This window comes from Camelus dromedarius, chromosome 10 (assembly GCF_036321535.1).
Source record: "Camelus dromedarius isolate mCamDro1 chromosome 10, mCamDro1.pat, whole genome shotgun sequence".
NCBI lineage: Eukaryota > Metazoa > Chordata > Mammalia > Artiodactyla > Camelidae > Camelus > Camelus dromedarius.
In genome coordinates, this window is record NC_087445.1 from 73,602,580 (window position 1) to 73,629,460 (window position 26,881).

The 26,881-nt window shown below is 54.4% G+C and overlaps 1 protein-coding gene across 1 annotated transcript in view; it reads left to right on the plus strand.

Moving 5' to 3' along the window:
- HMCN2 (hemicentin 2) overlaps positions 1-26,881 on the plus strand; it is a 150,051-nt gene that overhangs the window by 68,725 nt on the left and 54,445 nt on the right. Inside the window, exons 26-46 of the mRNA XM_064490616.1 lie at positions 1,626-1,820; positions 2,810-2,940; positions 3,271-3,418; positions 3,816-3,942; positions 8,069-8,223; positions 9,207-9,485; positions 10,930-11,211; positions 11,858-11,966; positions 12,195-12,364; positions 13,259-13,413; positions 13,882-13,978; positions 14,547-14,642; positions 15,540-15,716; positions 17,339-17,496; positions 18,124-18,247; positions 19,606-19,781; positions 20,296-20,392; positions 20,588-20,707; positions 23,457-23,618; positions 24,359-24,640; positions 25,843-26,010. Coding sequence (XP_064346686.1) covers positions 1,626-1,820; positions 2,810-2,940; positions 3,271-3,418; positions 3,816-3,942; positions 8,069-8,223; positions 9,207-9,485; positions 10,930-11,211; positions 11,858-11,966; positions 12,195-12,364; positions 13,259-13,413; positions 13,882-13,978; positions 14,547-14,642; positions 15,540-15,716; positions 17,339-17,496; positions 18,124-18,247; positions 19,606-19,781; positions 20,296-20,392; positions 20,588-20,707; positions 23,457-23,618; positions 24,359-24,640; positions 25,843-26,010 — 3,408 coding nt within the window. The remainder of the gene's footprint in view (positions 1-1,625; positions 1,821-2,809; positions 2,941-3,270; positions 3,419-3,815; positions 3,943-8,068; positions 8,224-9,206; positions 9,486-10,929; positions 11,212-11,857; positions 11,967-12,194; positions 12,365-13,258; positions 13,414-13,881; positions 13,979-14,546; positions 14,643-15,539; positions 15,717-17,338; positions 17,497-18,123; positions 18,248-19,605; positions 19,782-20,295; positions 20,393-20,587; positions 20,708-23,456; positions 23,619-24,358; positions 24,641-25,842; positions 26,011-26,881) is intronic.

Below are 26,881 nucleotides of genomic sequence, written 5' to 3' on the forward strand. Positions count from 1 at the left end.
ACTTCCTCATGCCACGGGGCCCAGGGAAGTCCGTAGAACAGACAGAGGGAGAGGCAGGTGGGAGGCAGGCACTGAGGCGGGACCCCTGGGAGCCAGGTGGGCTCCCTTATGCAGAGCTGCCCACCTGGATTGGCTGTTGTCCCGCCTTTGACCAGTGCGCCACCTTGTGCCAGTCCCTGGTAACAGCAAGCAAGGCACTCGGGAGGTGGGAGGTGGGAGGTGGGATTAAGTAGCCTAGAGATCCCAGAGCTCTGGTGGCCACGGGCCCTCCCTTCCCCTCACGGCCACCGTGTAGCATCCCTAGCACTTAGGGTGGAGCAGTCCGTACGGTGGGTGGGGCAGGGGCCATCCTGAACTGAGACCACACCCAGGATGCCTTGGATGTGCTGCATTTTAATCTTGTCCCGCCATAATGGGGTGGCCCACCCCTTCCTCCTACCGCCTTTCCCCCTCTGCGGCTGACAGAGAAAAGAGCAAGTGAGGCAAAGAGAGAGTGTGTTTACAAAGAGCACCTTGCTGCCGGGGGAGACGGCAGATAGAGGGGGTGTTGTTAATGATCGTTGGTGTTAGCAGTGATTGTGAGTCCCGCTGACTAGTGGTGGCAGTGGGCGTCGATGGGGTGATGGAGGAGCTGCAGGCTCCCCTCCTGCTCGGTGCCAGTGAAGGTAGGAAGGCAGGTGTGGGCTGAGCAGGTGGAGCCATGGGTGAGGGCGGCCCTTGTCCTGAGGTCACTCAGCAAGTCTGCAGAGCTGGGGCTCCCGGGACCTTGAGCCCTGCTGTGACCACTGGGTGCCGGGCCTCACGGGCATGTGTGCCACTTGGAAGGCTGGGTCATTTCTTCAGCACCGATCCAAGGGCTACTGTGTGCCCAGGCCCAGTGGGGCAGCTGTTCATTGTGTACCCACTGTGTGCCAGGCCAGATGAGCTGACGGTCTGGTAGCAGGGCCGGATGCTGGACAGTCTGACATGAGGAGTGTCGGAGAATGGGCTCCAGGAGGACTGTGGTGCTCACGGTGGGGCCGGGCATCTGTCGTCAGCGGTGCCAGGCCTCGTGTCTAAGCGCTGATCCAATGGGACAGTATGGGTGCTGAGCACGGCAGGCTCGTTCATTCCTGTAGCACCTACTGTGTGCCAGGCGCTGGGCTTGTGGCTGGGCGTGCAGCAGGGAGCAGAGCAAAAACCCTGCCCTTGTGGGGGAACTAGACAATAGACCAAAAAAAAAAAAAAACCCATAAAGAAGTATATCTTATGTACGTTAGAAAGTTGGAGGTGATGGGTAAAAAAAAGAAAGCCAAGGGTGGGCGAGGGGATTGGGAGTGCTGGTGGGGGTACAATTCCAGATGAGATGGGGCCCCTGAGAAGGGAGCCAGAAAAGTCTGTGGCCCCCATGCCTGTCACCCACCCCAGGAGCTGGGAGGCCATGGACACGCAGTGCTGGGTGGGAAGGCGGTGGGTGTGTGAGCACCTGCCGCTCTGAGGGCCGCTCCTCCAGCCTGGGGGGCAAGGAGGTGCCTGGGACCCCCTCCCCACCGCAGGGTCAGACATTTGCACAAGGAGTGGGGCAGTGTGGGTGTGGAGAGGGAAGCGGACAAGGTGTTCGTGCTGATGACTCTGTGCCCCACCAGGGACACCCAAGCCACAGGTCACGTGGCGGAAGGGCCCGTCCTCGGAGCCCCTGTGTGGCCGGCCGGGTCTGGCGGTGTTGGATGAAGGCTCTCTGTTCCTGGCCTCCGTCTCTCCCACAGACGGCGGAGACTACGAGTGCCAGGCCACCAATGAGGCAGGCTCCGCGTCCAGGAGGGCCAAGCTGGTGGTCCTCGGTGAGCAGGGACCCTAGAGCCGGGGGACGTCCTGTACACACCTCCCGCTGGTACCCGGGGTGCCTCGGTGTGGCAGTCCTGGCTCCTCGGCCTGAAGGCTCGCTGCAGGGAGGGCTGCAGGTCCCTTCCCGCGGTGCCTGTCCGGGAGGGCCTGAGGGCGTGGGGAGAGTGGCAGGTTGCGTGGGCATCCCCTTCCCCAGAGAGACCCACAGAGACAGTGAAGGAGAACCTGGAACTCCTTAAATGGCCTTTTAAATGGCCTAGTAGTGAATTCATTTTAGAATGAGCACTGATGGGGTGGGGAGGGGTAGAGCTCAGTGGTAGAGCGTGTGCTTAGCATGCATGGGTTCAATCCCCAGTACCTCTGTTAAAATAAAGAAAGAAATCTAATTACCTCCCCCACCAAATGAAAAGAATGAGTGCTGATGACAGTGGAGGGTCCCCAAACCCACCTCCCATTAAAGCTGCTGAAACCACCCGAGGCTCATATTCTGTCCGTCCACGGTGCTGTGTCCTGGAGGAGGGGACCGCTTCCCCTTAATGTGGGCTCGTGGAAGGGGTGAGAAGCAGTTTTAAACATTAATGGTTCCTAATCGGGTGGCTTGCCATGGGAAGTTTGTTTCAAAGACTAACCTAGACCCCACATTCAGAGATTCCGATTTGGAGAACCCTCCAGATGACCGTGACAATACTTTGGGTGCAGAACCAGCTGGATCTGGGGGCTTCTGCATCTTACAAAGTGGAATGTCAGAGACAGAGAGGGGCACAGTTCCTGGTCACAACCAGGTCCAGGTCCCCTGGCGAGGATGCTGAGGCCATTCCCGGGACCACAGGCTCCTGATGGGCAGATCGGGTGTTGAGGGGGCGGACATCCTGGGACTCAGAATCTGGGGAAGAGCAGCAGTTGGGCTGCCTCGTCCAGACGGGGTCCCAGTGGCTGCGGCTGTCCTGAGGAGGGGGCAGCTTCTCCGCTTCTCCTTGCTCTCAAGTGCCCCCCAGCATTCGGGAGGACGGGCGCCAGGCCAACGTGTCAGGCATGGCTGGGCAGTCCCTGACACTGGAGTGTGATGTGAATGGCTTTCCGGCCCCTGAGATCGTGTGGCTCAAGGATGGGCAGCTGGTGGGTGTCCCCTGGGGTGGATGGGCTGTGGGTGGGACTTGGACTGGGTTCAGGCCTTCTGGATGGGTTCTTTCATGTGCCATGTGTGGTGGGGAGATGTGACAGGTGATAGGTGTCTTTGGGGATGCACTGGGGCTCAGGGCCATGGGACTGTGGTCCCACGATGAAGCCCAAGGGGCTGCATGGTGGAGAGGGCACAACACTATTCCGGGAATCAGAAACCCTGGGTTCCAGTCACCAATCAGCTCTCTGGGCCTCAGTTTCCTCATTGCTGGTGCTGGGGGGTGGCCAGACCCCACTCACCCCCTCCCCGTGGCCTCTTCTGCCCAGATCCCCAAGGTGGGCAGCCACCGCCTCCTGGACGGGGCCCGGGCCCTCCACTTTCCCAGGATCCAGGAAGGCGATGCGGGCCTCTACTCCTGCCGGGCCGAGAACCAGGCTGGGACTGCCCAGAGGGACTTCGATCTCCTTGTGCTCAGTGAGTGAGGCCTGAGCCCCTACAGCTCCCGAGGGTGCCTGGCCGTGCAGCCGCTACCCTCTTAGGTGGGCCAGGGGAGAGGGGAGACTGCCTGCTGGGAGCCGGAGGCACAGAGGGCCCCATGGCAGACCTGGGCCTGTGGTCACAGAGCCATGGGGACAGACATGAGACAGTAACGTCATTAGCTGAGTAATTACTGTTGTGTTATGTGCTACAAAAGAGTAGCACGGGCCTCTGAGGACGCACAGAGCAGGTGCCTCTCCAACCAGGGGCTTGGGGAGCTTCCCAGGAGGGCTGTGTGGGAGGAGGAAAGGCTCACCAGGCAGGGGACTTGTACATGCAAAAGCCCTGCGGCAGGCTTTGAGCCTTTTCACTCCCTACCCCTTCTCTCCCCAAGTCCCACCTTCCGTGCTTGGAGCTGGGGGCGCCCAGGAGGTGCTGGGCCTGGCTGGTGCAGGGGTGGAGCTGGAGTGCCGGACCTCGGGGGTCCCCACGCCCCAGGTGGAATGGACCAAGGACGGGCAGTGAGTGGTTTCACCCGCCAACAGCGGTAGCGTGGGGGTGGAGAAAGGCAGGGGCCGGATGGAGAGGGGCTTGGGAGGTGGAACTCTGCAGGGTGGGAGCTTGTGCACGAGCCACCCAGGGCCCAGGCAGAGGGCATTGTGAGGCACTCCCGCCTGAGATCACCCAGGTGAGACCCTGCTTTTGCCAGGCAGTGTTTTCTCATCACTCAGCCAGTCTACCTTTTATTTTAAAGACTTTTTAAAGATATTTTTTATTTTAAGGTATTTAAGGAATTAATATGATATTCACCATCCCAAAGGGCACAATTCAGTGTGTTTATCGTATCCACAGTGCTGCACAGCCATCACTTCTGTCTAGTTTCAGAGCATTTCATCACCCCGAAAGGAGACCCTGTACCCATTACCCTGTACTCCTCCGTTCTTCCCCTCTCCTAGCCCCTGGCAACCACTAATCTGCTTTCTCTCTCTATAGATTTCCCTATATTTTGTATACATTTCATGCAGTCATGCAATATATGGCCTTCTGTGTCTGGCTTAGCACACAGTTTTCAGGGTTCATCCACATTGTAGCAGGTTTCAGTATTTCATCCCTTTTAATGACTGTATAATATTCCATCATAGGAATCAACCCCATTTTGTTTATCTGTTTTTTTTTTTTTTAACATTTTTAAATTGATTTATAATCATTTTACAATGTTGGGTCAAATTCCAGTGTAGAGCACAATTTTTCAGTTATATGTGAACATACATATATTCATTGTCACATTTTTTTTCTCTGTGAGCTACCATAAGATCTTGTGTATATTTCCCTGGGCTATACAGTATAATCTTGTTTATCTATTCTACAATTTTGAAATCCCATCTATCCCTTCCCACCCTCTGCCCCCTTGGCAACCACAAGTTTGTATTCTATGTCTATGAGTCTATTTCTGTTTTGTATTTATGCTTTGTTTTTTTGTTTTTGTCTTTGTTTTTTAGATTCCACATATGAGTGATCTCATATGGTATTTTTCTTTATCTTTCTGGCTTACTTCATTCAGAATGACATTCTCCAGGAGCGTCCATGTTGCTGCAAATGGCGTTATGTTGTCGGTTTTTATGGCTGAGTAGTATTTCATTGTATAAATATACCACTTGTTCTGTATCCAGTCATCTGTTGATGGACATTTAGGCTGTTTCCATGTCTTGGCTATTGTAAATAGTGCTGCTATGAACATTTGGGTGCAGGTGTCATCCTGAAGTAGGGTTCCTTCTGGATATAAGCCCAGGAGCGGGATTCCTGGGTCATAAAATAATTCTATTCCTAGTCTTTTGAGGAATCTCCATACTGTCTTCCACAGTGGCTGCGCCAAACTGCATTCCCACTAGCAGTGTAGGAGGGTTCCCCTTTCTCCACAGCCTCTCCAGCATTTGTCATTTGTGGATTTTTGAATGATGGCCATTCTGACTGGTGTGAGATGATACCTCATTGTAGTTTTGATTTGCATTTCTCTGATAATTAGTGATATTGAGCATTTTTTCATGTGCCTATTGATCATTTGTATGTCTTCTTGGAGAATTGCTTGTTTAGGTCTTCTGCCTATTTTTGGATTGAATTGTTTATTTTTTTCTTATTGAGTCATATGCGCTGCTTATATATTCTGGAGATCAAGCCTTTGTCGGTTTCATTTGCAAAGATCTTCTCCCATTCCATAGGTTGTCTTTTTGTTTTACTTATGGTTTCCTTTGCTGTGCAGAAGCTTGTAAGTTTCATTAGGTCCCATTTGTTTATTCTTGCTTTTATTTCTTCTAGGAGAACATTTTTGAGATGTATGTCAGATAATGTTTTGCCTTTATTTTCCTCTAAGAGGTTTATTGTATCTTGTCTTATGTTTAAGTCTTTGATCCATTTTGAGTTGATTTTTGTGTATGGTGTAAGGGAGTGTTCTAGCTTCATTGCTTTACATGCTGCTGTCCAGTTTTCCCAACACCATTTGCTGAAGAGACTGTCTTTATTCCATTGTATATTCTTGCCTCCTTTGTCGAAGATTAGTTGACCAAAAGTTTGTGGGTTCATTTCTGGGCTCTCTATTCTGTTCCATTGGTCTATATGTCTGTTTTTGTACCAATACCATGCTGTCTTGATGACTGTGGCTCTATAGTATTGTCTGAAGTCTGGGCGAGTTATTCCTCCAGCCTCTTTCTTTCTCTTCAGTAATGCTTTGGCAATTCTAGGTCTTTGATGGTTCCATATAAATTTTATTATGATTTGTTCTAGTTCTGTGAAATATGTCCTGGGTAATTTGATAGGGATTGCATTAAATCTGTAGATTGCCTTGGGCAGTGTGACCGTTTTAACAATATTGATTCTTCCAATCCAAAAGCATGGGATAGCTTTCCATTTTTTAAAGTCTTCTTTAATTTCCCTCATCAATGGTTTATAGTTTTCTGTGTATAGTTCTTTCACCTCCTTGGTTAGATTTATTCCTAGGTATTTTATTACTTTGGGTGCTATTTTAAAGGGGATTGTTTCTTTACTTTCTTTTTGTGTTGATTCATTGTTAGTGTGAAGAAATGCCACTGATTTTTGAACATTAATCTTGTAACCTGCTACCTTGCTGAATTCTTCGATCAGCTCTAGTAGTTTTTGTGTGGACTTTTTAGGGTTTTCTATATATAGTAACATGTCATCGGCATATAGTGACACTTTCACCTCTTCTTTTCCAATTTGGAGCCCTTTTATTTCTCTCTCTTGCCTGACTGCTGTGGCTAGGACTTCCAAGACTGTGTTGAATAGGAGTGGTGATAGTGGGCATCCTTGTCTTGTCCCAGATTTTAGCGGGAAGCTTTTGAGTTTTTCACCGTTGAGTACTATGCTGGCTGTAGGTTTGTCATATATAGCTTTTATGATGTTGAGATATGTCCCCTCTATACCCACTTTGGTGAGAGTTTTTATCATAAATGGGTGTTGAATTTTATCAAATGCTTTTTCTGCATCGATTGAGATGATCATGTGGTTTTTGTCCTTTCTCTTGTTGATGTGATGTATTACATTGATTGATTTGCGTATGTTGAACCACCCTTGTGTCCCTGGGATGAACCCCACTTGGTCATGATGTATAATCTTTTTTATGTATTGTTGGATTCTATTTGCTAATATTTTGGTGAGGATTTTGGCGTCTATGTTCATCAGTGATATTGGCCTATAATTCTCTTTTTTGGTAGTGTCTTTGCTTGGTTTTGGTATCAGGGTGATGGCTTCATAGAATGAAGAGTTTGAGAAGGACTGGTATGAGTTCTTCTTTGTATGTTTGGTAGAATTCCCCAGTGAAGCTGTCCGGTCCTGGACTTTTATTTGTAGGGAGGTTTTTTATTGCTATTTCGATTTCAGTTCTAGTGATCGATTTGTTCAAGTGTTCAGATTCTTCTTGATTCAGTTTTGGTGGACAGTATGTTTCCAGAAACTTGTCCATCTCCTCTAGGCTATCCAGTTTGGTTCCATATAGTTTTTCATAATATTCTCATATATGATATTCTGTGTTTCTATTTTATTTGTTGTAATTTCTCCATTATCCTTTCTTATTTTGCTAATTTGTGCTCTCTCTTTTTTCTTCTTTGTGAGTTTGGCCAGAGGTTTATCGATTTTATTTACTTTTTCAAAAAACTAGCTTTTGGTTTGATTGATTTTTTTCTATGGTCTTTTTAATCTGTATTTTATTTATTTCCTCCCTAATCTTTATAATTTCCTTCCTTTTGCCGCCTTTTGGGGTTTTTCTTCTTTTTCTAGTTCATTCAGCTGGTGGGTTAAATTATTTATTTGAGATTGTTCTTCTTTTTTGAGGGAGGCCTGTATCACTATAAACTTCCCTCTTAGCACTGCCTTTGCTGTGTCCCATAGATTTTGTGTGGTTGTGCTTTCATTTTCATTTGTCTCAAGGTATTTTTTAATTTCAGCTTTGATTTCCTCATTGACCCATTGGTTTTTTGTTTATCTGTTTATCTGTTGATGGGCGCTTGGGCTGTTGGCACATTTTGGTGACTGTGAATCTTTCAGTCTTCCTTTTCTTGAGCAGCAGGCTCTCCTCCGTGCAGCCTGCCCCTGCCAGTGTCTCAGCCTTACTGGCAGTCTTCTCCACCATCTTTCCAGACCTGTTCTCCCCGGGGACCCTCACGTCCAGCTCCAGGAGGATGGCCAGGTTCTCAGAATCACCAGCAGTCACCTGGGGGATGAAGGGCGGTACCAGTGCGTGGCCTTCAGCCCAGCAGGCCAGCAGGCCAAGGATTTCCAGCTCAGAATTCACTGTGAGCCCGGCTTCTTCCCAGCCCCCACCACAGGCTGACCACTGCATGGGGAGGGGTGAGGAGAGAAATGGGGGCCTATGAGGAGTGAGCCCCCAGTCCAGTAAAGCAGGGTTGTTTGGGGGGGAGGTGGGTGGATGGGGGAAAGACAGAGGGAATCTGGCCTGTTTCCCAAATCCCATCTGAGCGTCACAAATTTTACGATTCCTGATTCCACTCAGGATGATTGTTTCTATAAATCAAGTCACTTTTCTTTACACTGAAACACATTTATTTAAAAGGATGTTTAATATCTCACAGGGAAGTAGGAACCAGGGCCACTTGGCCTTCGGGGGAGGAAGCTGGGGAAACAAATGCAACCAAAGAGGGATGTTGGAAACCCTCAGGCGCGAGCTGCCTGCATGTGGTAGAAAGGGCAGGGTAGAAAGTGCTAGAACGTTTAGGAACACACTGGCACCAAACACACCAAACGCCTTTTCCTTTGTTGTAATTGGGCAGGAAGGAGATTTGGGGAGGGTGTAGCTGCTCTGTTATAAGATGCAGGCCCGTGTGCCCTGAGGATTGTCTTGGGTACCACTTGTGGTGTGTGACCAGCCCTGTGGGAACCCCTGATCCAGTTCAGTCCCTCATTTTACAGATTGGGAAACTGAACCCCAGAGAGGGAAAGTGACCTATGCTGGTCACACAGCGAGTTAGAGGCAAAGTGGGGTCCAGAGCCTGACCTGGGGCCCTCTCCCAGCTTCTACGCCTCTTGCGATGGCCAGGCTTGCTTCCTTTGTCACCCAAGCCTGCCTCTCCCATCTGTCCCCAAACCCCACCTCCCCTGCACCGTCCCCCACGGCTTCCCCACCCCTGCAGTAGAAGCCTGTGATGTGTGCAGTGCTTGTGGCCCAGGGGCACGTGCATGCAGCCTTTAGGGATGGGACACCAGCAGCCTCGGTGAGGGGCAGGCTCCCTGTGACCGCACCCCTCACCATTGTCCTCAGCACCTCCCACCATCTGGGGTTCCAACGAGACAAGCGAGGTGGCTGTCATGGAGGGCCACCCCGTGCGGTTCCTCTGTGAGGCCCGAGGCATCCCCACTCCTGACATCACCTGGTTCAAGGACGAGGACCCCCTGCTCCCTGGTGCTGGGGTCGTCTCCACCAGAGGCGGCCGGCAGCTGCAGCTGGAGAGGGCCCGGGGCTCAGACGCTGGCATCTACACCTGCAAGGCCAGCAACGCCGTGGGGGACGTGGAGAAGGCCACCAGGCTGGAGGTTTACGGTGAGCCGCCAGGGGCAGCGGTCAGTCAGCCGGGGTGGGTGGTACGAGGGACTCAGGGCCATGGAGGCCTCCAGCTGTCTCCAAAGGAGGGTGAGGAGAGCGGCAGGGGCCCAGGATACCGCGACTGAGGAGTTACCCACGGAGAAGGGTCATCTCCGCTCGTCTGAGCCGCCTCAGACGGGCGAGGAGCAGGTCAGGAACAGGGGGGCCTGTCTCGGGGCCCGGGCAGAGCAAGTCAGGAATCCAGGTCTCCCCCCAGGGCTCTTCATGAAACTGCACTCAGGCCCCCGTGATCATTAATAACCAACTGCTCTTAATCAGTCACTTCCTGTGGTCAGCCCTCCCGGGGCTCCTCACAGCAGCACGGTTACAGGGACCAGGGCCCATGTCTCCCCACTCGTGGGTGAGCCTGGTGGGCTCTGGGGCGGGTCGCCCTGCTGGGAGGTGAGGGGACCCAGTTCACACCTAGAGCATCTGACTGTGAATCCTGTGCTACTGCCCTTGGGGCTGGCCTGCCTGGAGGGTCTTGGCTCTCACGACAGGCGAAGAACGCAGAGGAAGGGGTGTGTGTGGGGGCAGGGATGGGTCCGAGCAGGTGAAGGCTGAGAGGGCAGAATGCAGGCTGGTGGGGTCATCATGGCCTCTTGTGAAGAGTCATCTCTGGAGCTCTGGTCCCCAAAGATACAAGTTGCAAAGGGCTTGGGTGCTGGAGCCCTGGAGACCCCAAAGGGCAGTTGGGATGTGGGGGCTCTAAGGGCAACCTCTGGAGATGAGCCCAGCTGCCTGCTCAGGGACTCTTATTTGGGGATCTGAAGTCCTCCTGGAAATGGAGTGCAAAATGCATGTGTGTGTTTTCAGCGGGGCTTGTGACCCAAACACGGCTGAGAAGCCCATCCCGTTCCCTCATCTCCCTGTTTCTCCTGGCGATGGCTCTGTGGGCTCAGCAACTTGGGGGCCCTCCCCAGGGGGGAGAGAGAAGCCCCCCCTCTGGATTGCTGGCTGAGTTAGGAGCCCGCATGGGCCGGGTCACCTGGGCCAGGGTCCGCCCACTTCCTCAGGTCAGGGAGGGGCCTGTAGGAGCAGAGGCTCAGGTCTGGGGCCCAAGGGGAACCCACCACTTTGAGTTCAGCGGATATCGAGGCCTACTTTGTGCAGATGCTGGAGACACGCACAGACAAGCGTTGTTATGCTCACCAAGAGCTCACTGGGGTAGCAGGGCATGGAGAAAAGATGCAAGTGTGTCTGGGGTGGGTACCACCAAGGGGCAGGGGAGGGAGGGAGGGCTTCCAGCCAGGGGTCTGGGAGAGGCTCCCCAGAGGGGATGACATCTGAACAGGGGTTTCAGCTAGCGGAGGAAGGAAGGAGGCATTTCACATGGGAGGAGGTCAGAGAGGGGCTTCATCAGGCTGCTGGCCCCTGAGCAGCCCCCACGCCTCTTTCCTAGTCCCGCCCACCATCGAGGGTGCTGGCGGAGGGCCTCACGTGGTGAAGGCCGTGGCCGGGAGGTCCTTGGCGCTGGAGTGTGTGGCCAGAGGCCGCCCACCCCCCACCCTCTCCTGGCACCACGAGGGGTTGCCCGTGGCGGAGAGCAACGGGACGTGGGTGGAGGCGGACGGCGGCGTGCTGATCCTGGAGAGCCTGGGGGGAGCGTCCGGAGGCCTGTACAGCTGCGTGGCCAGCAGCCCCGCGGGGGAGGCCGTGCTGCAGTACTCTGTGGAGGTGCAAGGTGAGCACAGGCCTGTCCCACCCGAGTCCCCCGGGCTGCGTGTGGAGGGGATGGAAGGTGGGGGAGAATTGACCAGTGCTCCCTGAGTTGCATGAGACAGAAAAGGAGACAGATGAGGACACTGAGACCTGGGATGGGGGCCCCTTGGGGCTTGGAGGGGGCAGGGTTGGCTCCTGGGATCAAGGGTCCCTGCTCCTGCCCAGGACGCTGGGTCAGGTCAGCCAGGATGAAGGACACAGCTCTGCCTTCTGCGAGACGCTCTGGATCAGTGGGATGGACATTTATGGAGAGCTCCCTGAGGCCCAAAGCTGGGTGGTGGGCGCAGGCTCTGGGGGCGGGTGGGTGGGTCCTTTTCCTGCTGCTTCCACTCCACAGACAATTCTCAGCCACTAACTCTGAGATGAGGCAGGGGACAGGCAGAAGGGACTCCTGAGCCCTGGGTCTGGTGGGAAGACAGACACCAAGTAAACAGACCAAGCGTGCGGGGAGGTCGGGGGACCACTCACGCGACCTGGTAGTCCTGGAAGGCCTCCTGGAGGAGGGCCCATTTATGGGGGGACTTGGAGGGTGAGGTGAGGCTGGCCTTGGTCTGGTGGCACTGGGACTGGAATTTTCCCAAACACCCAGTGGTGGCTCCTGCCTGCAGTGCCCCCGCAGCTCCTGGTGGCTGAAGGCTTGGGCCAGGTGACCACCCTCGTGGGACAGCCCCTGGAACTTCCCTGCCAGGCCTCGGGCTCCCCGTTGCCCGCTATCCAGTGCGTATTGGGCAGTGGAGGCCAGAACTGGGGGGCTGAGGTGGGAGTAGAGAGGGCATGCTTGTGGGATGGGTGGGGATGGGAGATGCTTCCCTTCCCAGGGGCAAGAAAGAGGCCATGGAGCCAGGGATGTGAGAGCAGGAGAGATGCTGCCAGGCCCCCTGGCTTGTCTTGTTGCCCTTGCCTTCCCTGGCCTCAGGCTGACCTGTCTCGCTCCATACACTTTAGGTGGCTTCAGAATGGCCGCCCGGCCGAGGAGCTGGCCGGTGTGCAGGTGGCCTCGCAGGGGACCACCCTGCACATCGACCATGTGGAGCTGGACCATGCGGGCCTCTTTGCCTGCCAGGCTACCAATGAAGCGGGCACTGCTGCGGCCGAGGTGGAGTTGTCTGTGCAAGGTGAGGGGGGCCTGGGGTTCTGGGGCAGTGGTAGCTGGAGATGCTGGAGGGTGAAGGCAGAGGTCATGGTCTTCTGTGCCTTTGTCAGGCCTAGGGGACGTGGGGAGGTCATGGAGCCAGTCTTCTCTAGGCTGGACTTCCCAGCTTCCCAAAGAGACACAGGAGTGAGAGGGTGGTCTTAGCTGCTCACCACACTTGTCATCTGCCCAGTCCACAGACCCTTAGTCCCCTCCTCAGCTCCCCCCAACCCCACCCCCTGTTCCCTGGCACTTGCTCTATGCTGAGCACACTGATCTTCAACTCTTAAAATACATCGGCTTTCTTACCTTTATTTAAGCCTGCAAATGCTGTTCCCTCTGCCTCTTCCTCTTTGCCTGCTTAGCTCCTCCCTACCTTTCAGGTCTGTCCTAAAACACCCCTTCCTCCAGGAAGCCCTCCTTAATTCTACCATGGTTATAATCTGCACTGCCCAGCCTCTCATGGCCATAGCCCCCCACCCACTGTATTGGGATTGCTTATTTGGTTGCTCATCTCCATGGCCCAGTTTGGGAGCTCTGAGGGTGGTGCAGAGCTTTCTCTGATGTGTTCCTGTGCCTAGTGCAGTGTGGGGCACAGAGTAGATGGTTAATGCCCACACGGATGTCTGGATGGATGATGGTTGGATGATGGATGATGGATGGGAGAATTTTAAAGGGAAAGACCTGCTCTACTGGCTCCCAGTCTGGTGCTCTTCCCCCAAGGCCGGGTGTCTGGTGGGTTGAGTAGGGAGAGGCTAGAGGACAGTTCTGCAAGGTCACTTCCTCACCCCCCAGGCATTGAGGAAGTTTCTGGGTGCCCACTGCATCCCTCCTGACCCTCACCAGGCCCTCCCTACCTCTCTCTTCCTCTGCCCAGAGCTCCCATCGGTGGTCATCATTGGGGGTGAGAACATCACAGCCCCTTTCCTGCAGCCTGTGACCCTCCGATGTGCAGGGACTGGGGTGCCTACCCCAAGCCTCCGCTGGTGGAAGGATGGGGTGGCCCTGGCGGCCTCGGGGGGGAACCTGCAGGTACATGCAAGGGTCCCAGGGCTGGCGGGCCAACCTGGCACAGGTGGAGGGGATGCTTTTTAGGGGCCCTGTAGAGCCTGACCAGGGCCCTGGCAGCCTGGGGGCAGGACGAACAGAGTCCACTCATCCTGGAAATGCTCACTGGGGTGCTGAGTCTGAGGAAAGAAGGGAGCCCTTAGCCTAGTTGAGGTCCCTGGTGTTTCAGCTATCAGAGGGAGAAAGTAGGGGAAGGGGCATATCCCCAAGATCAGAGGGATCCCCTGGAATCTGAATGCGTGGCTCAGAGCTCCACCCCCAGAGCCAAGCCTTGCCCACGACTCACTTCAACTGCCCTGGGGTCAGCAGCAGCCTGGCCACTTGCCACGTCCCAGTGTCGCTCTGACCACCCTCTGGTTCTGGGCCCCTGGCCCCACCCACATCCCTGGCACACACTTGCCCCTCCTCCTCTCCGCTCTCCTCCCCGCCCAGATTGAGAAGGTGGACCTGAGGGACGAAGGCATCTACACTTGTGTTGCCACTAACCTGGCTGGGGAGAGAAAGAGGGACGTGGCGCTCAAGGTGCTGGGTGAGGACACGGGCGGAGGCGGAGCCTGGGCCTGGGATGGTGGGTGACTGAGGGCTCGCGGGGCTGCCATGGGGGGTCCGGGAGGGCTTGGGGTTCTAAAATCAATGTCATGTCCTTAACTTTAGAAGAAGAGAGTCATTTGCTCTGTGGCCCCTTCTGGTTGTTTCCTGCTGGATGGATTGTCAGTAGACGGCCTTGGTCTCAATCATACTTGCCTTTGCTTGTTCATATGGGGTTCATTTACGTCCTTGTGTGTCTGAGCACATCCCCGCTCTTGTCAGTCTTGTCACTCTTCGTGGCTGCCTGGGCTCCACCTCCCCGCTGTGCTGATGTCTGTTCCTCGGGGTCGGGCACCAGGGTCGTCCCTGTTGTACGACTGCCACGCAGGTTGCCTCCCAATGCCTTGCACTTGGGTCAGGAGCGGCGTTTCCTGGTCAGCGGACTTGAGCTGTTTTGGAGGCTTGTTGTCCAGCCCCTTTGGGAAGGCCGGGGAGGGGCATTGGGAGTGGCTGAGATGAGCCACCTAGAGCCTGCACCCCCCAAGCCAGGGCTCTCCTTGTCTCCCCAGTGCCCCCCAACATCGAGCCAGGCCCGGTCAACAAAGCAGTGCTGGAAAATGCCTCCGTAACCTTGGAGTGTCTGGCTTCAGGCGTGCCTTCTCCTGGTAAGACCTCTCCTCTGGGCTGAAAGCCGCCTCCGGCCAGCGCCAGTTCCCCATCTAAAGAGGCCCGCCAGTGCCAGGGACCGCTCTGGCTGTGCGCCAAACAGGATGAAATTAGCACCCCCACCCCCATGTTCCTCTCTTCCTTCTCACCAGCTGTTTATCCAGTGCCCATTAAGCACCAGTCCCCACCATGGCCCAGAGCCTTTGTGCTGGTGCCTGAAACAAACCTGCAGGTTGCTGCTGAGTTTGCAGCTTCACAGGGCTGCCCCGGGGCTGGGGTGAGAACCAGGACCTCTGAGTTGCCGTCTGTCTGGGCCTCTGCTCTGGAGAAGCAGTTGAGGAATGGGCTGGGAGCTGGGGTGGGTGTTGGGCAGACAGAATGGGCCCAGGAAGAGGATCCATTTCCTGTCCCCCATGTGAACCAAGTCTCCCCTGCTTTGTCTGGGGTATTGAGCCCTGGAGGTATTTGCCCTCTTCTGGGGGGGGGGGGTGGCGGGGAACCCTATTCTGGGACGGGTCCTGGCAGGGTATAAGGAAGTGAAGATACAGTCGGTCCATACCTCTGAGGCTGCTGCCTTGGGTGCACCGTGTTCTCCTCTAAAGCTCTCTCTCGAGAGTGGTCTCCTGGCAGGGGGAGGAGGAGATGAGGTGGGGCTGATTTTGACTCTTCTGGCTCCTGGCTGCCCCAGGCTGCATCCCTCTCTGCCTTGGGTTCCATCTCAGACAACACTGCCCTGTTCTGTCCCTGCCCCACTTCGTGGAGAACGCTGGCTTTCTCCCGTGCCTGAAATAGTGGCACACCATGTGGCCACCCTGGAAGCCTCTCTTGGATGCCCATGACACCGGCACGGTCTGAAGGGCTGGCAGGGCCCCTATCATCTCTCATCTCTTCTCCAGATATCTCCTGGTTCAAGGGCCGCCAGCCTCTCTCTGCCCGGAAGGGAGTGACGGTGTCAGCTGATGGAAGAGCTCTCCGCATTGAGCAAGCCCGATTTTCTGATGCTGGGAGCTACCGCTGTGTGGCATCCAATGTGGCAGGCAGCACAGAGCTGCAGTATGGCCTACGGGTCAATGGTGAGCTGCCCTGTAACTAAAAGGAGCCTTGTCTGAAAAGTTGTCTTCCTTCCATTTGTCCATTAGTCTGTTCATCCATCTGTCATCCATCCTTTCTTTCTTCCACCCACCATCCATCATCCATTCATCCATCCTTCTTTCATTCATCTTTCCTTCCTTCCATCCATCCATTCATCCATCCATTCTTCCACCTATGTGCAGAAACACTTACCTGCCCAGCCATTGATCCAGCCATCCATCCAACCCCCTGCCTGTCCATCCAGCCACCCATCTAACCATCCAGTTGTCTATCTACCCAACCATTTATTCAAACATTCATTCCTCCATCTATCTATCTTCTATCCAACCACATTTACTGAGCACAGGCAGACCCTGAAGACATTGCTGGTTCAGTTCTAGACCACCACAATAAAGCAAGTCACATGAATTTTTTGGTTTCTCAGTGCATACAAAAGTTATGCTTACATTATACTGTAGTCTGTCTAAAAAAATAATGTACATACCTTAATTTAAAATATTTTATTGCTAAAAAATGCTAACCATCATCTGAGCCTTTGGTGAGTCATAGTAGTAAGAGCAGAGATCACTGATCACAGGTCACCATGACAGATACAACAATAACGAAAAAGTTTGAAATATTGGGAGAATTACCAGAATGTGACACAGAGACCAAAGATGAGCAAATGCTGTTAGAAAATTGGCCCCGACAGACTTGCTCAATGCAGGGCGGCCACAAACCTTCAACTTGTAAAAGAAACACAACATCTGCAAAGTGCAGTAAAGTGAAGCCCAGTAGGACGAGCTGTTCCCGTGCGCGTCCTGGGCAGACCCTGGGGCTGCGGCCCCGAGCCACACGGACCCGGGAGCTGTCAGTCTAGTCAAGGACACAGTGGCTGGGCACTTACCCACAGTGCTGTTCCATTGTGATAAGACCTAGGAAAGGTGAGTGCCTGGAACTGGGGTGCTGGCCTGGCCTGGGGAGTCCCGGGAGGCATCTCTGAGAGCTGGATAGCTAAATGGAGACCACATGCCAAGCCCTGAGGCTGTAGAGAATTTGAGGAACTGGAAGGAAGCCGGGGGCCTGGAGCTTACAGAACCGTGAGAGGAGAGGCCAGGTGTGCTGGTGTCCAGATGGAGCTGGAGAGATTGGGTCTGTATCCTAAGAGAAGAGGGTAGCTGGACAAGAGGCTGGGGCCCCAAGCATCATGGCTCAGGCCTTCCAGATGCAACTGAATCTTCTGGCCATTTTCTGCCCAAGAGTGGGCACCTGTAGGCTGATACCTCTGAGTTGGGAAACAGAACCTGCCCGGGGATCCCCAACCCTTGTTACCCTACACTATCCCCATGGTAATGACCTCATGCTGACCAGAGGCCCAAGTTCAAGTGCTGCTTCTGCCAGTTCCTAGCTGGTCAACCTTGGGCAGGTGACTTGCCCTCTCTGAGCCTTAGTTTCTATGGAAGCCTTATGGTGGAGGTAGAAGGATGAGATGAGAACTGTGGAGTGGCATGCCCTGCGCTCTTGTGTGTGGCTGTGTGGTCCTGTGAGGGTGCCTAGTCAGAGGCCCTGCCTGCTTCGTCCCCGGGGGGCTCAGCCCGTGCCCTGTGTCTCCCTGGCTCTGCAGTGCCTCCACGCATCACGCTGCCGCCCAGCCTGCCAGGCCCCGTGCTGCTCCACACCCCGGTTCGGCTGACCTGCAACGCCACTGGAGTCCCCAGCCCCATGCTGATATGGCTGAAGGATGGAAACCCCGTGTCCACTGCAGGGACCTCCAGCCTCCAGGTCAGTAGGGCTGGGTGGTCCCGGCTCACCTCCCTGGTGCCCCAGCAGGTGCTGGGAGCAGAGGTCAGGGTCTGGGAGCACCAAGGTGCGAGGGAAGCAGTGACGGCCCGGAAGGGTTGGCTGGAGCTGCTTAACAGTGTAGAGCCAGATGGTCTCCAGAAACACCACATGCCACAGACATGAGCCAAACATGGAATTGTAAAGTTCCTAGTAGCAGTGTTAAGATGTGTAAAAAGAAGCAGGTGAAACCAATTTTAATAATACATTTTATTTAACACAGTATACCCCAAAAGCATCGTTTCATCACATGACCATTATAGAAAATTATTAACTAGACATGTCACATTCTTTTTGTACAAACTCTTTGAAATCTATTGTGCCTCTTACACTCGGGGACCAGCCCCATTTCAAAAGGTCCCCAGCCACAGCTCTGCTCCGGGGAGCTCCTTCTGAAGACCAGTGCAGTTGGCCATCAGTGGCAAAGGTCCCAAGGTCTGGGTACAGCTCACAGCTCCCCTGCGTTGTGGGGGGCTCTGGGGGTCTGGGGCGGGCTGCCCAGGTGTGCCGGCCAGCAGGGCCAGCTTGTGAAGGTGCATGACCTCATGTGGGCTTCCTTCTGGGGCGCAGGTCTTCCCTGGGGGCCGGGTCCTCACGCTGGCCAGTGTCCGGGCCTCGGACTCAGGCAGCTACTCCTGCGTGGCCGTGAGCGCAGTGGGCGAGGATCGCCAGGACGTCATGCTGAATGTCCACAGTGAGTGTCAGGCCCTGGAGGCTGCCAGGTCCAGGCCGGCAGCTCGAGAACGTGGATCTAGGGCATCCCCAGCCACATCCGAAGAGGGAGGGGGCGGCTGGGTGTGGGAGGTCTGGCCTGAGACTGTGGCTGCCTTCATGTGGGGGTCAGTTGGACCCCCAGGGCCCCGACTTAGAGTATGAACTCCCTCATCATGGACAGGTGGGCAGGTGGGCCACCCAGCTCAGCCAGAAGCTCTGTATTCAGGGAGCAGGACGTAGCAGGAGGAACACCAGGCCAAGAGTCAGGGTGTCATACAATCTCACTGTCGTGGGTCAAATGGGGGTAACCATCTGTTTGGGGAAAGGCAGTGTGGGGTGGTGGTTAGGAACACTGGCTCTCTAGTGCTGCGGACCTGGATTCAAATCCTGCCTCACCACTTTCTAGCTCCGTGACCTTGGGCTGGTTGCTTTGCATCTCTGAGCCTCCATTTCCTCATCCATAAGATGCGAATAAGATAGCACCCCCCTCAGAGGGTGTCATGGGATTCACTAAGCTCATGAAACACCCAGTTATAGTCGCTGTTACTGAAAAATTTCCTCGTCAGGGACTTTGTGGGGCTCTGTGGAGGAAAACATAAGAACTCTGGCAAACGCAGAGCCTTGGGCAGGAGGGGTGAGGAAGCGTCTGGTTCTAGCTCTTTCCCTTTGCTGGAGTCAAGATAATAGATATTCTGTGCCGGGCACTCACCTGCATCATTGTGTCTAATCTCACGTGGCCCCACAAGCTGGCCCCCATTTGACAGAAGAGGAAACTGAGGCCCAGAGAGGCTGAGTTAGGTCTCCAGGGCCTCACAGAGTGACCAATGATAGCTCGCAGGGCTTCACCTGGTGGGAGCACTGACTCCGGACCCTGCCTTCTTAACTCTGACACTGCACTGGTTGGTTTTGTCACAGGGAAAAAGGTGGTTCTGGGACCTGCTTTTATAAAACTTTTTTTAAAATTAAAATTTTAACTAAAAAATTTTTTTTAAGATATTGTAGATTCACATACAGTTGTAAGAAATGAAACAGAGAGATCCTAGGTCCCCTTTCATCAGTGGTAACATCTGGTACAACTAAAGTACACAGTCGGATTCGGGACATTGATGTTGTTATAATCCACCATCCTTTTCAAGTTTGGGGGCCTCCTCTGAAGGTCGTTGAGGGAGGACAAGAGGGCTGCAGCTCAGGGAGTGGCCCCCATCCCAGTGACGACGTCCCATCCCCTGGTGTTGGCTCTTGGCTGCTGGAAGGGGAGGACCTGGCCCAGGTCGTGGCCCTGTCCTGCCAGCCCCACTCACGTGCCTGACACAGCCCCTCTCTTGCCCACTCCTGCAGTGCCCCCGAGCATCCTTGGAGAAGAGCTGAACGTGTCCGTCGTGGCCAATGAGTCAGTGGCAATGGAATGCCGGAGCCACGCTGTGCCCCCTCCCGTGCTGAGCTGGCGGAAGGACGGCCGACCCCTGGAGCCTCGGCCCGGTGTCCGCCTCTCCGCAGACAAGGCCTTGCTGGAGGTGTGTGACCTGTGAGGTCCTCACCTGTCCCAGAGAATAGCTCAACTGCGTCAGCTGGGGGAGGGGAGGTACCTCTCCAAGCTACTGGGGAGATCCCTCCACTCCAGCCTGCTCCTCCTTCTCCCACCCCTCTGCACCTTGTGATATGATCATTCGCAACTCTGAGCACCACCATTTGGTTTCCTCTTCCCTTCATTCTTCAAAGCCACAGCCCAGCTCTATCTCCCCCTAGGTTAGGATTTGACTCCTGATGACAGGGCCCCCTCCACCTCCTCCTTGGAACAGGGCTGGGCTGTGGATGTGAAGTGGGGTGAGGCTGGCAGGGCCGCCATTTGTCCCCAAGCCGTGTCAGGCCACCAAGGCCCTGGCTTCTAGGAACTTCCTGGTATAAGATGCTGTCATTGCCCCCAGGTCCCAAGTGGGAGGGTGGGACTCAGTGAGGTCATGTGACATGTCCAAGGGTAACCCCATCTCTGTGCGGCCCCTGCTGATGGGTTGTTCTGCTCTCGGCCAGGTGGACAGAGCAGAGGTGTGGGATGCAGGCCGCTACACCTGTGAGGCGCTGAACCAGGCGGGCCGCTCGGAGAAACACTACAACCTAAATGTCTGGGGTGAGGGGCTCCTGGGCTGCGCGGGGTCCCTCCCGTGCCCCTGTCAGGCTGGCTCTCAAGCCCTGGGTGGAGGCAGAGTGCCGCCTTGGGTGGGTCCCGGGAAACAGCCCTCCTCCACCTCACCTCCCCCGGGGGCCCTTTCTCATTCCAGCCCACAGCTTCCTGCTCCCTCACCTCCTCTCTGCTTTTACTCAGTCCCTCCAGTGTTCCCCTCACCGGAGCCCCGCACCCTGACTGTGACTGAGGGGCACTCCGCCAGGCTGTCCTGCGAATGTCGGGGCATCCCCTTCCCCAAGATCTCCTGGAGGAAGGACGGTAGGATGGCTGCCCCTGCCCAGTTCCACCCTCATGGCGCCACACGAGGAGGAAGCTCCCCCTGCCCTCGCTGGGTGCCGCCCCAGACCCTAGCTGAGATGGACATGGGAGCTTTAGAGGGTACAGGTGCAGGTTACAGAAATGATGCTTCCGAAGCCCCTCTTTGCTCCGTCCCTGAGTCTGCAGGCCCCCCAGCCCCTTCTCAGCCAGTGAGAGCCAGATTGATCCTCATGCCTCTTCTTCCAGGAAGCCCTCCCTGACCTCCACCTCAGTCTAGGGCAGAGCCTCCTTGATGCCACCCCTGTGTGTTAACTTGTCATGTCATCTACCCTAGTCCTTCAATGTTTGCTCCTCCGTGAGTCTGTGAGCCCCATGAGGCACTGTCTGAGAATTCAGCAATGGCCAAGACAGTGCCTGGTACAAAACAGGTGCTCAATAAATATTTGGAATTCATTCATCTAACCAGTATTTATTGAGAACCTCTCTATGTGAGGCCCCATTCTAGGTTCTGGAAATACAGTGATGGGTTGAGGCAGTCAGATAATTAACGAAAAGTTAGTCATTTTTACTGTGCTTTGCTTTATTGAGTCTCACAGACTTTACATTTTCACAAATTGAAGGTTTGTGGCAACCCTGCCTCCAGCCAATCTGTTGGCGCTATTTTTCCAGCAGCATTTGCTTACTTTGGGTCTCTGTCACATTTTGATAATTCTCACAATATTTATAACGTTTTCATTATTATTATCCTTTTTATGGCAATCTGTGGCTATTGAAAAAAGATTATGACACAAAGGCTCAGGTGACGGTTAACATTTTTTTAGCAGTACAGTATTTTTTAATCGAGGTATGCACGTTGTTTTTTTAATTTCATTCATTCAATGACTATTAAATTGAGGTTTGTTGCACATAAGGTGAACAAATCTTCAGTATGTAGCTTGGTGAATTTGGGGGGTTTTTTTGGGAGGGGAGGTAATTAGGCTTACTTATTTATTTATTCTTTGTTGGAGGTACTGGGGGTTGAACCCAGGGCATTGTGTACGCTAAGGACTTGCTCTACCACTGAGCTATATGCTGCCCCCCATTGTTTTTTAAACGTAATGCTATTGCACACTTAACAGACTCCAGTATAGTGTAAACATAATTTTTATATGCTCTGGGAAATCAAAAAATTCATGTGACTTGCTTTATTTTGATTTTTGCTTTATTGCGGTGGCCTGGAACTGACCCTGCAATATCTCTGAGGTTTGCCTGTAAATGACTTAATACCTGATGTGATAAGTGCTCTGGAGAAAAAAAAGCCGGGAAGGGGGAGAAGATGTGCTGGGAGCTGGGGAGGGGGTTGGATTTGCTATTTTAAGTAGAGTGGCCAGGGACACTTGAACAAGCAGACTTGAAGAAGGTGAAGGATGAACATGGGAATATTGTAGGGGAAAGCATTCCAGGCAGATGTGATGGCAGGTGCAAAGGCCCTGGGGCAGGAATGAGACAAGCATGTTTGGAGAACAGCAAAGAGGCCAATGGGGCTGGAGCAGATTCAGCAAGGAGCAGCAGCAGGACATGGTCAACCGAGTGATGGGGACTGGATCAAAGGCTGTTGTGAGGATCTCAGCTTTTACCTTGAGTGAGATGGGGCTACTGTGGGGCTCTGGAAAGGGGAAGGACACAATCCGATTTGTACTCTAGCAGGTTCCTGCCGGTGTGATGAGCATAGACCATGGGGAGCAAGGGTGGGAGCAGGGTGGCCAGGGAGGAGGCTCCTGCAGGGGCTCCAGGCAAGAGATACTGGTGCCTGTAGGTAGGTAAGTAGCCATGAGGTGTTGGGAGGGGGCCATAATCTGGATGAGTTTCAAAGGTGGTGCTGGCAGGATTTCCTGGATGAGGGCTGAGAAAGAGGAGGAGTCGGGGATGACTGGAGGTTCTGGCTTGACAGTCAGGGGAGTTCTGCTGCCATCACTGAGACGAAGAGGCTATGGGGGCAAGTTTTGGGGCCAGGTCCAGAGTTTGGGCCCTGTTAATTTTGAGATCTGCTAGCCACCCAATGAGTTGTCAGCTGGGCAGACGTAGGTGTCTGGTGCTCAGAGGAGAGGTCTGGCCTAACAATAAATCTAGAAGCAGAAAGACCTTGAGATCACCAGGAGACAGAGTATGGACAGAGGATAGACCGTAAGAGGGAGGAGGTATCGTCCTGTGGCCACTGGGGCTCCTGCCCCTGCTGGGACACATGTTGATGGCTGGCCAGAGCCCAGAGGGCTGCTCCTGTGAACAGGTGCAAGGTGACGAAAGTTAGTGTTTAATCCGGTGCCTTGGGGTCTACAAAATCTTTCCCTGCATCGGAGTCTCCTTGCTGCCAGGTGTGCCAGCTGCTTGGTCTCCCTCCCCTGGTCAGTGTAGCTAGATGGATGGGTCATTTATTCAATAGCCTTCACTGAGCCCTATGATGCGCCAGGCCCTGGACAGCCTCTAACAATCCCGGGGGAAAGTGAGGCAGGTGTGCCTTCCAGGACAGCCCAGGCCAGGGCAGGATTCAGATGGCCACCTGCAGGCAGATCTGTGTTAGGAAGAAGATCAGAGTTATGGGAGCTCAGAGCAGGTTCCAGGATCAGTTTTGATACTTAGGGAAGGCTTCCTGGTGGAGGTGATGTCTCAGTGGACACCTGAGGAATGAGCAGGAGCTGGTCAGGATGGACGAGAGGACAAATGTTCTTGGTGGAAGGCCTGGGGACCAAGGGCTTCTTTCTCGTGCATCCAGGTCTGCCCCTGCCTGGAGAGGGGGCCAGCCTTGGGCAGGTGTCAGCTGTGGGGCGGCTGCTGTACCTGGGACAGGCCCAGCCAGCCCAGGAGGGAACATACACCTGTGAGTGCAGCAACGTGGCAGGAAATAGCAGCCAGGACCAGCAGCTGGAGGTGCACGGTGAGTCGGGCTGGGATGGCCTGAGCCAGGTGGGAGGGGTCAGAAGGGGCCAGAAGGGTGGGCAACCAGGCACCCTGGCAGGGCAGCCCTCACCCCCAGAACCTGAGCAGAGACAGGGACAGGAATGATGAGAGCCCTGAGACTACTGGCGTTTTGACTGCCCCTCCTGGTCAGCTTCTTACAGCTCCTGCCCTCAGCATGAGAGATTGGGCAGCTCCCAGTGGCCCCCAAGGAAAAAAACACAGCTTGAGACAGCTGGAAACTAAAAGAATGTAAAATTTATATGAACTCTTCTGTATAATAGAAACCTGCATCTCCATCTGCTTGTCCTGCAGTGATGAAATTAAATCTCTCAGCCTTGTAAAAATCATTCTAGAAAATACAACCAAGAAAGGCGCTGCTCTGTGTCTTGGGGAGACCCCCCTTGAGGAACAATCCCTCCCCCCGACCTCTAGCTCTGGGAAGCCTCTGGTTTCTGAGGCAGAAAAGCCCTCCCAGATCTTAAGGGCTGTGCTGTGAGCTCGTTGTCTGAACAGCAGGCCCACGGTGATTCCCAGGGTACCCCATTACAGAGATGCAAAGTGGAGGCCCGGAGAGGTGAGGCCACCTGGCTAAGGTCACACAGCCAGCAAGGGGCAGGGGGACGATAGGCCAAAGGAGGCGTGCCCAGAGCCTGGCAAGTGGGGAGTTCTTGGTGCCCAGCGGCCAGCTTTCCCTGACGTGCCTTCTCCACATCCCAGTTCCCCCTCAGATTATAGGCGCCCGGGAACCCCACACACAGGTCTCCGTGGTCCAGGACGAGGAGGCCACCCTGGAATGCAACGCCACAGGGAAACCACCACCCAGGGTGACGTGGGAGCGGGCCGGCCAGCTGGTGGGGGCCGAGCCTGGCCTGAGGCTGCAGGACCAGGGGCAGAGGCTGCACGTGGAGCGGGCGCAGGCTGCCCACGCTGGGCACTACAGCTGCGTGGCCGAGAACGTGGCCGGGAGGGCCGAGAGGAGGTTTGCGCTCTCTGTGCTGGGTGAGGACTGGCAGCAGCTGGAGGAGGGCAGGAAGGGGCTGGACTCGAGAGGCAAGGCTGCCTCAGTCTGTAGGCATAGCCTTCCAGCTGTGCTCCTGGGGCCACCCCTTGTTCTGCCAGGAGTCAGACCTCTGGTGAGGGCTGCTGTTGGGGGAAGCTGCAAACACTGCTCTCAATGTCAGGACTGGCTCCAAGTAGCCCTCACTTCCATTCCTTTCTCCCTCCCTCCCTTGTTTACTGTTCCCCTACCCTGTTCTGGGCAATCTTTGTCCTGCATGATTCATATGTGATGGAGGAATTTGTGGGTCTGGGAGAGATCAGACCCTGAACACCGTCCTGGGAAATCAGGGCAGCTTCCTGTAGGAGGTGACCTTTTAGCTGAAATGTGAAAGCTGAGGAGGAGTTAATCGAGTGGTGGGGTGAGAGGAAGAGTGCCAAGCAGAGGGAGCAGAGTCTGCGGAGGCCTGGAGCACATCCACAGTGGCCAGAACAGCCTCATGATCCCAATCTTTTATTGAGCTCCTACTGCAGACCTCAGGGTGGAGGCAGAGAGTGGGAAGAGATAAGGAGGGAGAGGTGCACAGGGATTCTTTAAGGAGGCCCCCCTCTCTCACTTTTTTTTTTAATGAGGGGGAGGTAATTTGATTATTTATTTATATTTGGAGGAGGTACTGGGGATTGAACCCAGGACCTCGTGCGTGCTAAGCATGTGCTCTACCGTTATACCCTCCCCGCCAGGAGGCCCCGCTCATCATGCCTCTGGCATTGCTGGGACCCCCAGCCTCGTCCACTTATCCATGCCCGGTGGAATGCAGCTTCTTTTTGGAATGGAACTCTGCTGTGTGCATTTAGGGACCCACCTGTATTCTCCTTACTCTAATGCCAGTATTATTTGCTCAGTCTTTAAGCAAATTAGCCAGGCACTGTGTTGTGCTTAGCACTTCATACGTGTTCTTGTTGAACGCTCCAGGCGTCCCTCTGAGGGGTCAGGGAAACTGCGGCCCAAGTCCCACACCAAAGCCCAGCCTGTGGCCACCACTCTCCCCCTTCAGCAGGAGCAGCTCTGATCTTGTCACTTCTGCTGCTCAGACTCCCCCAGCTGAGGGGTGGGGGTCCTGGGAGAGGGTGCTGGTGGGGGTGTGGGGAAGGAGCATCCAGCCCCACTGTCTGCATCCTGAATGTGGCTTCTCCTCTGCGTCCAGTGCCCCCAGAGCTCATCGGTGACTTGGACCCACTGACCAACATCACTGCTGCCTTGCACAGCCCCTTGACGCTGCTCTGTGAAGCCACAGGCATCCCACCCCCGGGGGTCCGCTGGTTCCGAGGGGAGGAGCCCATCAGTGCTGGGGAGGACACCTACCTCTTGGCAGGTAAGGTGCCAGTCAGGGGAGTATCTGGGTATCAGGTCTGGCCCTCTGCCTCTGTCCATCACGTTCCCATGATCTGTAATCCTGAGCTGCTTGGTTGGGATAACCATTTCAGCTGTTGGTCCCCCAAGAGTGCACCCCAAAACACTGGTTGGTTGATGTGCTCTAAGAGAAGAAAAAAACTGGATTTAAATAAGTTTGGAGAAGGCTCTCTGCTCTGCTCTCCTGGAGACTCATGGTGACCTATTGTACAGTCAAGGTTCTGATAAGTCCTACAGCAAAGATTCTCCTGGCGCTTATGTAACATCCCATAGAGCTGTAACAAACTTTTGGAAATGCTGATCTAAGCACTTTCTCCTCTGAATATTCATCTTCGTCACAAAGTTGGTCTGTGATGGTCCTTGCTGATATACAGTGTAGAGTCTGGCCTGTGTGTGTGGATTCCTTCTACAGGCTTTGGGATTGTTGTTCTTTTATTTCTGGTATCTGCCCCCTGGTGGATGAGGCTGGACTAGAGGCCTATGCAGGTTTCCTGGCAGGAGCTGGTGCCTGCTCACTGCTGGGTGAAGCTTTGTCCTGGACCTCTGGTGGGCAGGCCGTGTCTGGAGGCCTTGGTGGCTCAGGAAGTCTGCTGATGGGTGGGGCTGGGTTCCTACCCTGTATGTTGTTTAGCCTGAGGCTTCCAGCCCTTAAGCCTACAGGCTGTCTTGGTGCTAATGATCCGATCAAGATGTCATGCTCCAGGAAAGCTCTCATAGATTAACACTACAGGAATGTTTGCCACCAGCTTTTATGTCCCCTGGTGAGCCACAGCCGTCCCCCATGTTGTCAGGAGACCCTCCAAAACCAACAGGCAGGTCTGGCCCAAGTTCCT